This window comes from Prorops nasuta, unplaced genomic scaffold, assembly GCF_024137725.1.
Source record: "Prorops nasuta isolate Cenicafe-Biocafe unplaced genomic scaffold, Cenicafe_Pnas_1.2 PNAS00005, whole genome shotgun sequence".
In the NCBI taxonomy this organism is placed as follows: Eukaryota; Metazoa; Arthropoda; class Insecta; order Hymenoptera; family Bethylidae; genus Prorops; species Prorops nasuta.
The window spans coordinates 6,827,986-6,841,111 of record NW_027116802.1 but is presented as its reverse complement, the minus strand read 5'-3'; the positions used below and the strand labels follow the sequence as shown (position 1 = coordinate 6,841,111).

Below are 13,126 nucleotides of genomic sequence, written 5' to 3'. Positions count from 1 at the left end.
AACTCGAAACTTTCCAAATTGTCCATCAAATATAGACTGTTTTAACGCGCTATGGTTTATCTCGTTTAATGGATCTTCCTTGAAATCCCTCTAAAAAATTTATGCTGCCTGTCGTTTCTTCAAACTTTCTTCTTCTTTTCCTATTTCAATATATATTTGCATGTCTACGTTGCTTTTTAACATTTTTTTAGAGATTTCGATCGAGTTTGCAGATATTATTATGGAAGTAGCAGCAATTGAAATGTTCGTACGCGTTATGATTAGCTCGAGGCCACGCGAGAACGAGTGTCCTTGAAAGAGAGTCTTCGGATCGTAGCCAAGTATTTTACACTAGGAATATTTGTCGTAAGCAGATTTTATTGGCAGTGGTCGCCTCTGCGAGGCTTGCTTGCGTAAATCTGTCTTGGCTTGTATTGTTCAGAGTCGTAGCATTGAACCGGTGAGCCAAGTGACGCCGCGAGCAGCAGCGTTGCAACCCGGTATAGTCCTAGGAGGTTCACTGACCACGCTGGTCATCAGTTTGAAAAATACATAGCCTAATCGTTCAGCTTACTTGGCGCTGCAATGGGATTGGTTTCAGCCCTTAACTCGTAATCTCGTAAAAGCAGGAAACTTTTTCCGTACGGGATAATCCACCCCAACCCTTCCTCTATCCCCTACGAGAAGGCAAGTCTGAAATACTTTACTGCTCCCGATTGTCCAATGAAACTTCGATACTACATGTAATATATATATATATATATATATATATATATATATATATATATATATATATATAAAATAGTACCTAGAGCAAATTGCCATGACTCTGGCAAAACTTTGCAGTCCCTGCAATGTATAAATCATATTTAGTGCTCTAAAGTCCATGGTTTAAGAGCTTCGTTCTCTCGAATCTTTGATTCAAGCAAGTCGATACCAAGTTCGTAAGTTAATAACTTGGATAGAAAACTCTCGTAGCGTGAAATCCACTATTTACAATCTCTTGATTTGAAAATCTTGAAAAATCCACACGCTTGAAATGGTTGATTTACCGTTGTAGCACTGCTAGCTTCAAGCTTCCTATCTTGAGAGCCTTATTTATTCACATTGTTGTTTTCTGCGCAAAAATCTTGATTCATTTGCTGCAGGAAAAACAGGAATATTTGAATTAGCTGCTTCTGAAGATGGGCAAGCGAGGAAGGAAATTTATACACTCGATTCGGAGAAAAGTTATACGGTCGGTGAATTCGAAGGGTAATCAAATTGGCAATTTTCCAGTGCGTCGTTAATTTTTCTCGCAGGCAACTCGGCTGGACGTGCCATTGATTCCCCAAGGGGGAAGGACCGACCTTTCGATGTTTGCTCCTCCGATTTATCAACTCTCCAAACTTATCCATGGGCCGACTTCAAACCTACGTCGTTCCAAACGACCAGACTGCTCCTTCATTCATATCTATATGCATGGCTCTGCATGTTTAGAATTTTGTAAAAAGAAGAAGAATCTATATTATAATTTTAACAAGAGAGCTTTATAATGAATATTGGGTAGGTATTATAACGTTGGATGAAATCCTGTATAGTGCGAGCAAAGTGTTGTGTGAAATTGCACTGATAAGTTTAAACAGTGATTATAATAATAATGATAAGGATTATATTTATCGTGTAACACTTTGGATAATTCTAATCGTTGTAAAACAATTTTACAAATGATTTCAGTCAATTGTGGATAACAATCTTTGTTGGCTGTGTGATCAATAAAGGACACTCCAGATGTTCGATGATCAATTTTATAGTTATACCTGCAGTAGTCGCTGTTTCAACACTGCTACCATAATATAACCTTATCTTGGTTAGCAATAATTCTCTAGCGAAGCGATGCATCAACACATTCACTATACGTCACAGACATTAATCCTACGATCGATTTACATCGAGGTAGATGCGGGTAAATGCATAGCGCAATACTTTAATCACAAGCTCTAACTTGCTCGTTGACCTTTCCTAATCGATGATTGTTTCGTCTCAATAATTGTAATATTATACCATAACTATTACTTTGTTTGCAAGATTATCCCTTTTTACGAAAAATACAACTCGTTCGACTGCAATTTATTAATGAAGAAATATTGTGGAGCTGCAATTATCTTATAAGCTCCATAAGCACGAAGCAGGTGTGTCGATTCGAGTAAGGCCAACTACGTAGTTTTTACACCGAATCCACGATTACTTTCTTATTATGAAAGTAAAGTTGATATATCGAATATGTACAAAGTTTTTGAAAAATGTTCAAATCAAAATGTTGCTCTCCAGAAGAAAATGCACTATATACTCTATATTAAGTTATAAAAGTGTAACAATTCAATGAGAAATACATAGAGAGAATTTTGAAGAAAAGTAGGGCGTGAAAAATTAGGAGAAAAATGTGTTGGTCGTTAAAAATGTTAAATTAGAAGCTGTTTTGAAAGAGCGTACACGATACCATTTGGCGTTGGCAGCAGAACTTTTGGCTTGAATAATGCTCGTACCTCGTTGAAAGCTCGAGACTCTCGCGAGCTTTGGTCTCGATTAGTCCTCGCTTAGAGAATACGACTGGATTATATTCTTTCTTTTTAATGCCGCTTTTACCTCGAGTATGCTGACGACACCATCTGGCGAAATGCAAAACTTGCTACTTTCAAATCGAATTATCTGCAATATTCTTATATATGATATACTCTCTTAATGTTATCTAGTATATAATGATATGTATATATATGTATATAGGCAAAAGTCACTTATAAACTATTTCAATAATTGAGAAAAAAATCAGTTGATTTAAATAAATATCTATGCGAATAGTGTCCAATTACATACGCGTGCTTATAATTAAGAAAAAGCTCGTTTAGCTAAAATAAATAGATTTGAATCAAACGATTTATTCTGACTAAAGCAAAAATAATTATTATCAATTACGATATATAAGAGAAACAACTATCATAATAATTTCCATCTACTTAATTTTAACGAAGTAATTTTGAAGATATTTAAACAAGCTTAAGTTACACAGCAAACGAGATAACGAGACGAGGCAAATGATTAAATTATTTGGAAGTTAGTCCGAGCGCATATTAAATGTACATCCGGATGGTTCCGGACCTATACAGCAGAAGCAATTTCGTGTGTAATATGTATACGTATACCTCTAGACAGCTAAATCACTATGAAAGATTCAAGATTAAGCGACTAACGAGCTGCTTAATCTTAGAAATTTCTTCGGGCATCGTAAACACGAAATTTGCTAGCACAAGGGAACGATCGTTGGATCGGTTCGCATGCACCTACATATATGGACGGTGAAATTGAACGAGCTTTTTTTCAGTCAGGAATGAATGGAAAGAGGACGCTCCAACGACGTCATCGAGTTTCCAATGAGTCATGGCTTCTAAATTGATTCTCTACAATCCCTCTATCCTCGCTCTCTTATATTGAAACCCTCCTCACCGCGGCAAGCTGGAACGTGCTGATTTGATTTACATCAAACTATACCATTATCACCTCCTACACCCCCATCTTGCAAAATACATCCCACAAATATTAACCTGCTTTATCAACAATCCCTGTTTAATTCCTTCGCAACTCGAAACTAATAAATCTCACATATTGCTGGCTTAGTCCTTTATGAGAAACATTCTTTAGTGAAATTCTAGCTACATCGATTTTGAAGAAATATATATATATATATATATTTCTTGAAACCTCTTTGTTTTTAAAGTTTAGCTTTTTCGAGCGTTATTGTGATGCTTGTCGTCTTCTATAGGGGAAAAATGAGTAATTCAGCGGGGGGATTGTTGAAGCAACGACTAATCGGGCCAGACTTGTCCAGAGAGGATTTTGAGCGGTCGACGAGACTCTTCTGGTATTATTCCCTGTATTCTTGAGGTTCTTAAGAGCACAAAAGGAGGAAGTAGGGAACGCGTTGTCACGGCATACATAATCAACAGCAGACCAGACCTTCGTTACATTCAATCCTCCACTGCCAAGTAAAGATACAAAAGTTCCCTCGTATACTTTGCGCAACCCTTCCATTAACCCTCGAGAATTTTCTATCATATCTCAACTTCAGCCAAAACAGTTCGCAAGGTACAATTCTTGCATATGGTATTTCAAATCGAATGTTAGTTTAAATGTAGATAATATAGGTGCAAGTACAGAAAACATTTTATATAAATATCTTTACATCATTGAGTGTAATATGAAAAATTAATTAGTGCAGAAGGAAAGATTTCTTCGAGCAAAGAAAGGAGCAGGATTCATCAATATGAAGCCCGCGAATATTTTGTTAAAAAGATCTGCAGTGGAGCAAAGAGTTCGGAGAAAAAGATGTGGTATTCTTAGGTTATTCCCGGTGCATGCGAGAGAAGAAAGCGATACAAGAGAAGAGTACACGGTACACCACATGCACTATATAGATACTGTATACAATAACCAGCTAACCCCTTTCGTCGTCACGCTGAAAGTTCAACCGGCGAGGCTGGCTGAGCTCAGGGGGAAATTTACGTGCCAGTGATTTCTGTTTACTAAAAAGAGCGAGTAACCTTCGAAAGAAAAAGGAGAGTTTGGAAAAAAATAATACGAGAAAAGAAGAATGGAGAATATACAGGGATCTGTGCACACACACTGATACGTTTTTCACCCTATACCTCGCTAGCACGCCCTCGTTCCAATTGCTCCTTCAACACCACTTTGCTTTCGCAAATTGTGTTCGCCTTTCAATTTCCTTACACTCCCGATAACGCGTAACGCTATCTCGCGTACCTCTTTCATGAATCTACCGACGATGGATAGCCAAACGACAGTTTTTTAAGCCGCAGTTGCGTTTTCCCATCGAGGAAATCGAGCGAGCTTTCGTCACAAGTAGATTCTATTCGGCTGCGAGCAGACGAATGATGCTGCAGGAGAACTTCTCCAGAGTGAAAAGGTACAGGAGAGGCGTAACGGGATGTAAACCTGGATGATTCGCGATGTCAGTAGAATTGAGAACTGTTGCACATGTGTAGCATCAATATTTATCTTAATCTTGGAATTAATTTTTACTAGTGAAACGACCAAGGATTTTTTTAATAATAATAATCCAGGTAATTAGTGTAGCGATCAAGGTGGATTCGTAATAAAAAAAAGTGCTGTTACCCAGTTCTTTGATAACGATCATCGAGGTTTACATTGTTCATCCAAACGCTTTAACAAAGGTTTACGCTTTAGGACTTGGAGGTCAAGGGGTGTTTCTTTAAAGTCGAGCTTTAAGAGCGAAGGTGAAGAAAAGTATGCGAATAGAAAAGGCGTCAAATGTTACAATGAATGTTGAACGTACGCTTATCTTTCGTATTTTACTCACGAAGCATAAAGCCAACGAGTCGAATTGCAAGGATGTAGCGTTGGCCAGGGTTGTGACGAAATAACATCCCTTCCGTTTATCGTTAGCTGATATTAGGGCGAGTGAGGGGTGGAGAGGGTCAGAGGAAGGGAGAGGGAGAGAGAGAGAGAAAGAGAGAGAGAGATGGAGAGCCGAAGGTTCCTGACGTCGCTCCTCCGGCAACACCCACTCTCTACACTGGCGACTGGCCTCGTAACCTCGAGGACTACTTTTTCTCTTTCTCTCCCTCGGCACTGTCAGAACGTGTCACCGATTAGGGCGCAGCACTACTGACTGACTGACAGCTCCGCAAACACTCTAATTCTGCTTAACTCTGCACTAATATACCTCTCAGCTATTCCGCGCCAACTCAGCCAGCCAGTGTCAGTGCCACTGTCACCGTCACAACAAACGGAACGGTCGCACACAACTGACTCTTCAACACTATACAAATCCTTCAATCGTATTCGCTGCCCAATTGAAATCAACGACTGCTCCGCTCCAGTATTATAAACTTACTGGATCGTTCAGCGAAGAAAGCGAGAGTCGCGTCTCGTTCAATCGATATCGACCAATTACAACAGAAGCTCGAGATTTCTTTGCTCTATTTACGCTCGTCTCTATTGTGTCGGTCTGTTACTACTGACCTAAAATATCGACGGAGCGAACGTATAGCTCTCCAGAGCAGCGAGTTCTCTCCCCTCGAGTGAAGAGGCGGAGATTCGTGCCGAATCTGATGCGTACTTATCGACTGGTTCGAACCGTTCGCACTTGTACGCACTGACGCTCGAATATTATTATTACTGATATATGGACGGGACGGGAGATGCCGTGGTTCTAACGGACCACGAATTGTCTATCTATAGAAGTAAGCCCGCGCGCGCGCGAGGTACTGTACGGTTTGATACGGATATAGTTGACTGTCGAGTGGAATTTTTGAGTGATTGAACGTAGCCCACGGCTTACCACGGCTGAGCGCGCTCGCCTCGTCGCGGAGAACCTGACAAAGCCTCTGGGCTCCGGGTTGTGGGAGCCACCGAGCCAGAGCCAGTTCAAACTTCGGTCAACGGGAGCGAGACGGGAACGGGAGCCACTGCCACCGGGAGCTGCGCGCCTATGTGTACTAGTACTATATCCGATCCACCTCGGTTCAACCCCACCAACGGCCAGAACCTAGCCTAGGCTAGAGCATAAAAGCAGCTGCCTGCTTACTCACGATGCCACCACGCGAGAGGGATGCGCGTGGCTCGCATGCGCCCTTCAGCTTTCAGCCCCTTTTACCTCTTTGCCCAGCACTCTGCCTGCATGACTCTGCTGCCCTGCCCCTAGCTTAACCCCACAAAACGCGCAATATTACGCAAGAACTTCGTTCGCTCGTCTCTTTCCAGCTCACTGTCGCCATCTGTCAGCAGTCTTCAGTACTACATGTGTTCTTTCATCTCACAACAGATAATCCCTTATTCCGTTCGATTGGTCCACCCGCAGATCGTAGAAACCTATTTTCGCAGAAAAACGCTAACTTCAGGTCGGGTAAATTGAATCATTTGAACCGCGTTCGGTTTCATGACAGAGGAGGAACTCAAAGGAGTTGTATGTATGTTGCGTCCTCTGAAAAATGGCTGTTCTCATTTTTTTTATCGGAATTTATTGTTTTCCACAAATTGACCCATTTACCGTTTGTAAAAGGTAGAAAGATGTAAGTTAAGGTGACATTATTACTTTAGAATTAACTTATAGAAACAGAGCAGAAGTGGTGAAGCAAAATGTCACCGATACCTATAGTATTAGATTTTCCAGAAATGCAGGAAAAGGCTGTAGAAATAACGCAAGACTAATCAGGATATCCATAGCCAACTAAGATATCTTGCAGATGAGGTAGTCTTGATCGACAGGGAATTCCAAAATATATCTCGACCGCGCTAAACTTTCTGGAAATCATGAAAAGCGTCGATGGATGACTAAAAGTTAGTTACATATTCAATTAGTAAAAAGGACAGTTTTATATAGTCAACTGAGAAAAGAGGAAGCTTGTATCACATGTTAAACTTCCTAGAGATAAAAGAAAACACAGAGAATACCACAGAAACGTAAGTTCATCATGATACGGCTGGTACGGCTGTTTTAACTTGAACAGAATATTTCCTATTTATGAACTTTTCCGTGATATCGTACCCTTTTTCTCGACCTTCGAGAAGTTTATAATGCAAGGTACAGTTTGGCCTACAGTTCCAGTTAGAACTACCCTTCCATCTGAAGGCCATGATTTCGCCATTTAAATACGTACTATCTCCTAATTTAAGTTTTTCGTGCATTTCATATTTTACCGGCAGATTCAATGTGTATTAAGGTAACATTCCGAAGGTCGAGAACTGCCGAGAAGAATCATTTTATTTTTGACCGGTTTCTAACAGAGATGATCCTCTGCCGCTCTTTCATAAAGTTATAGCGATTACAGCTGAACGTCTGAGGAAGTAGTTGAAACATACGATAGTTATATTTTAATATTATAAATATTTGTCTGACCACTGATGATCACAAGCGTAACCTGCCGTCAAAGTTCCCTTTGAAACCAATAAGATGTGTTACGTAGACTGTAGATTTTAAAGTCTGGCCAAGGAATATATAATATTATAGATGGGGGAGTATGTACTTAGTTAGGTACTTAGGTAGGACCAGTAAACTGTCATGGCAGCGTAAAACGACAGAACGATGACGTATAGCTCAATGCTCATTCATGAATCTCATAGAAAATCCAGTATGTGGAGTAAATTCCGATGTAAAAACAGTTGGATTGTATTGTTTTTAATTAATGCATTCGTCATACAAAGTATTTTATGTAAGTCATCGTTTAAATTTATTTACTTTTCTATTCTGAACTTCATAATCATGATACATTTTGTAAGCCGCTATATTCAATTTGCTTTGCGCAGATTATTAACTGCACATGCCCAGCGCCAATCTCAAGGTCTTTTGAAACGAAATCTCTTCTTTTATCTGCTTAATAAAATTGTTAGATTGAGAGGAGATAAACTCTTTGTCGTTACTGAACATGTAATATTATTTATCAAACTATATAATTGCTTAGTGCAATTAGGAATGATATTACATCCAAACAAAAATACATTGATTAAAATATTCCTTGATATTACTAAACTTTTTATAATTATTATTAATTATTTCAGATTATAAGGAAATATGTAAATGGGATGAGATTAAACAGGAAATTGATATTATTATGGGAAATGAACGCATAACTCATACATTAGCCCACAGTGTACTAAAACGTTTGCATAGAATAATTACCGGAGTGGATAAAGATAAATTAAATCTTGATGAAAATAGTGGTGTAATTTATGCTATAACACCAACATTTGTAAGACCAGTTCAAAAAGCAGAATTAACAAGGTTGTCACAAACTTTTATGCATATTCCTAATTTTCATTGGATTGTGGTAGAAGATGCGCCATTGGAGACACCATTAGTAACTAAACTTTTAGCTGATAGTGATTTGACATATACACAGCTTGCTGCACAAACTCCTAAAAATTATAAATTGGGAAGAACAGATCCAAATTGGAAGAAACCTCGAGGGGTGGAACAAAGAAATGCTGCTCTAAGGTGGATTCGAGATAATTTAAAAACAAGTGACAAAGGAGTTGTATTTTTTGCTGATGATGATAATACCTATTCCATTAAATTGTTTAATGAGGTATTACTACTAACGAATTGCATATTTGACAACACAAGCAATTAATTTATTTTTCACTGTTTTAGATGCTAAAAGTTAAAAAAGTTGGAGTATGGCCGGTTGGTCTAGTTGGAGGCCTTATGGTAGAAAAACCCATCTGCGACAATGCTACTAATAAAGTTTTGGGTTTTAACTCAGTTTGGAAGCCGGACAGACCATTTCCTGTTGATATGGCAGGATTTGCAATTGGTTTAAATTTATTGCTAGAAAATAGAGATGCTTGGTTTTCATATGAAGTACAAGGGGGATACCAAGAGAGTGCTATTTTGCAACAATTAATCACCAAAGATCAACTGGAGCCATTAGCAGACTGCTGTACAAAAGTATTTCTCTTTACTATACATGTGAAATTCAATATGAAATAAACAAATATCTTCATTATTTATTTGATGTATAATATTTACAGGTTTATGTTTGGCACACAAGAACAGAACCGCCATTATTAAATGCTGAACAAATGTTGATAAAAAAAGGCAAACGCTCCAATGCTGGTATTGAAGTTTAGAAAAGTCTTCTATTTGTAGCAATAATCATTTTAATGAACATTGTACATTCTTCAAATACTTGTAAAAAAGTGTTTTTAAGAAATAATAACAGTGTAAAGGGAAAAAAAGGAATATGATGTTAGATTTTGAAAATGTCTTACTCTTTATTTGAGTATGTTTTTTTTGTTGTGTACAGAAAAAGCATACATAAAAAATATGCCTTACATCTATGAAATTTAATGTCTGTAATATATCTTAAAATTGTAAGATGCGCAATAATACTTTGTCTTGGGAAGCTACTTGGGTTATTGAATTTGGCAACAGATATAAAATAGCTAGATAAATATGTCATTTTGGTTCGATAAGTTTTTAAAGAACTTAATTTTTTAAAGAATTGGTGATTTCATGCCAATTCATTTTCATACAAAGGAATATACTTCTTTCCTTTAAATAACATACTTGTAGACTTATGAGCTAATAAGTACTATAATATATTTGGCAAAACTTTCTGTCTTCACATTACGTAAAAAAGCTACCTGAGTGGAATGAATGTTCGCAAAGTTGGGACATCAAAACTGTAAAGTCATTTACAAGGATAACTGCTCATCTTTTAAGTATATTTTTAAGTAATCTCTATGGCGAACATGCTTTCCACACTTGTACAGAACACTTTAATCCTAAAGAGACTGACCTAACTTACTTTGAATTGCCCTAAAACTTATGGAAAACGTTTATAAGCATTTACAAAAACTTATCACATTTTAATCGCGTTCTTGCAAAAAGCCTTATGCATTACATTAAAAGTGGTAATTATAACACTATCAAACTTTATATATATTTATATATATAATATTTATATATGGCAGCTCCTGACTTTGTCACATTAGAGTATGAATTTCTGCTGGCAAGTATGCTTGTTATGTTTTGTTCTTATTGAGTTTATGGAAATTAATTTTTTTTTTAAGTTTAGTTTTTAATTACGCTATACATATGTTCAGAGAGACTTTTTGCGCCACAATGAGATCAAAACTATTAAAATGTTAAAACATACTAGTTACAATATCAATAATTATTTCAAAACTAAAAAAAAAGCTCACCCTGATACAATTAAATTCTCATACTCAAAACATGTTGAAAATGTGATCATTTATCACTAGTATTATACTACAGTAAATAGTAAACATATCACAAAAATATTAAAATAAAAATCAAGGAAAATAATTGCGTCAGTTTTTAACGATTGATAAAATTACAAGTTTTTAAAAAGTACAAATTCACGCCTGTTAAATTCGCTTTATAGTCTTTCTGAGTCCGTTTTAATGTTATTGAAAGGTACTTATTATAATTACGTCATGTTCAATATGAATCACATTTGATAGTCGAACGTTCTTATGATTCGTATGATTCGACCTAATTATATGTATATGATAGAAAAAAAATGAAAAAAAAAATCGGTGAAATCAGTCTTCCAACAAATGCAATTATGAAATTCTTGAAATTTGGGTCAGCCAAATTGTGTAAAGTCAAGTCGATGAAACTATCGATAGATTTATAACGACGCTTTTCATTAAAGTAAGATTAGTTGGGCTACGAACAGTATGCAATAAATCTAAGAAAATATATACAGAGTAAAACGAGAATATGCGAGTAGCGGCAGAGAATATCTGTTTTTGCATCGCAATTCAAGTTTCTTTTTTGTTGGGCTTGTAATTATCAATAAAACGTAGATAATTATTCTCAGAATAATAATATGCTTTTACGGCGGTTGACACAAAATGAAACATAGATCTTCTACTTTCGTGCTTTACACGAAAAAATACCATCCAGCGTACTAGACTGACAACCTAAAGGGTTTCTCGAAGCTTTCTTCAATAATTATCATTACATTTCTAGCGACCTCAGAATAAATTTTGTACATTTTTCCATTTCTCTTTTTAAAGCATTCTATCTACTTTTCTTTTACTCTTACTATCTTTTACATTACACTCATTTGAATTTTGTCATTTAAATACTTTGTTCTTTTCTTCTCTTACATTCTTTGGCAACTACAAAATTGAGGGAGAGGAATTTTAAGCTTCTTTTACAGTTATTGCAGCACAATTAATTCTATTTTACACACATTTCTCAATCTCTGATTTGACATTCCATTCCGACGCCTATGATAAATTCTTGTAAGGCTTTTACCAGTATGACTTCAGTAGATGTTAAACTATGATTCGTTTGCAAGACTCCTGTATTCATCAGTCACTCTTGTAGGAACCACGAGCCAAGTATAAAATGCAAGAATTTGTTACAGTTACAGGTACTATAATATGATACGTGTAGCTCTTAATACACGTAATACGATATATGCACTTATGAATTACGCGTACTTAATGCATGTAATATGATACATGTAATGTCACAATTATGGACAACTCAATTTTATGCCTCTCTATAACATGGAAATGGCAAAAATGGCAATCATTCGTTGCCTTTTTTTTTTATTCAGATGACGTTAATCATTTGCGCAAAATATATTTGTCGGTGTAATTATGTTCAAAGTAATTAAAAATAGTTTATTCAAGCGTGTAATAATTACACGCTTTTAAGATTAATTTCATAAAATTGGATTGATAATATAGTAATGAGAGAGGGAGAGGAGAGAGGTGAGGTGTTGATGTTGCGCACCTTTACTAAACATTTATGTAAATTTACAGAGAACGAGTGTTGAAAGTACACTGCTTACTCATAAAAATATTACAAATGTACCGGATTGAGAACTTCTTGCATTTTAATGATGGAGGTCCCCTGCAAGAAATGGCGAATTTTTTTCGAACGTTTTCGAGAACACTTTTACGAAACTATGTTTCTTGGGTTTACAATCTAGTACGCCGGCAGTATATCTAAACGGCCGAATCCTTGCCAACAAAACCAGTCTTGGAGATGGAGCGTTTTCCATTGAATGTCACAGACGTTTCCCGTCGTAATCCCGAATCGATGATTGGAGTGATTTTCTTTTCCTCCTTCAAAGGTTCCTTCTCGTCTCTGAAAAAATTAATATTGTCCTTGTTAAATCATTGAATCTCTTACTGTCAACGAAGAGAATCTTAAATCTTTAACTAAGGCGCGGGTGCAACATTTAATATTTATATTTATCGCATGCTAATTTCACTTGTTGATTATACATGATATACATTTCAGTAGAAGGAAAATCAAATATGCTATTATCGAGTAGTTATTGCTTGTTGTTAGTCTTATCAATCCGACCATATATAACCTTTTTTTTTTTTTTAGGAAATAAACATTTTGCGGTTCTTCCTCTCCAAACAGATACTATATTTTCTTAATATATAAAGAAAATGATATAATTGCTTCTCTTTCTAAAACAAAACAAAAATATGAAAATAATACTTCTAGACTCAAAAACTTTTTTCTTTGACAAACATTATAATTAAATCTCTGGTATTAAAAATACGAATCAAGTGTCTTCATGCAACATGGCCAAAGCTCTAGCACTTGGATGTTTCATTGTGTACTAATTCA

General features: G+C 36.4%; 2 protein-coding genes across 6 annotated transcripts in view; one reads left to right on the top strand and one right to left on the bottom strand.

The window, feature by feature from the left end:
* The first annotated feature begins 6,031 nt into the window (after positions 1–6,031).
* On the top strand, positions 6,032–9,662 carry GlcAT-I (Glucuronyltransferase I). Of its 3 annotated transcripts, none has more exons than XM_066726812.1 (4): positions 6,032–6,494; positions 8,551–9,077; positions 9,143–9,439; positions 9,523–9,662. In XM_066726812.1, the coding sequence occupies exons 1-4, from the start codon at positions 6,485–6,487 to the stop codon at positions 9,619–9,621; spliced, it is 933 nt and encodes a 310-aa protein (XP_066582909.1). In that variant the 5' UTR covers positions 6,032–6,484; the 3' UTR covers positions 9,622–9,662. The 3 variants fall into 3 exon arrangements, with proteins under 3 accessions (XP_066582909.1, XP_066582908.1, XP_066582910.1); XM_066726811.1 differs by lacking the exon at positions 6,032–6,494 and adding an exon at positions 8,063–8,204; XM_066726813.1 differs by lacking the exon at positions 6,032–6,494 and adding an exon at positions 8,339–8,419.
* Positions 9,663–12,486: 2,824 nt separating this feature from the next.
* The window catches only part of Fas2 (fasciclin 2), a 73,317-nt gene continuing 72,677 nt past the window's right edge, over positions 12,487–13,126 (bottom strand). For all 3 annotated transcript variants that reach the window (XM_066726807.1, XM_066726809.1, XM_066726808.1), the window contains one exon: positions 12,487–12,628. In XM_066726807.1, the coding sequence (XP_066582904.1) occupies positions 12,487–12,628 (142 nt within the window). The remainder of the gene's footprint in view (positions 12,629–13,126) is intronic.

Excerpts from the sequence above, each read along its gene's own strand:
- GlcAT-I (XM_066726811.1), top strand. The coding sequence starts at position 8,078 with ATGACGTATAGCTCAATGCTCATTCATGAATCTCATAGAAAATCCAGT. Across the intron at positions 8,205-8,550 it reads CGTCATACAAAGTATTTTAT|ATTATAAGGAAATATGTAAA; the intron begins GTAAGTCATCGT and ends TAATTATTTCAG. Across the intron at positions 9,078-9,142 it reads CCATTAAATTGTTTAATGAG|ATGCTAAAAGTTAAAAAAGT; the intron begins GTATTACTACTA and ends TCACTGTTTTAG.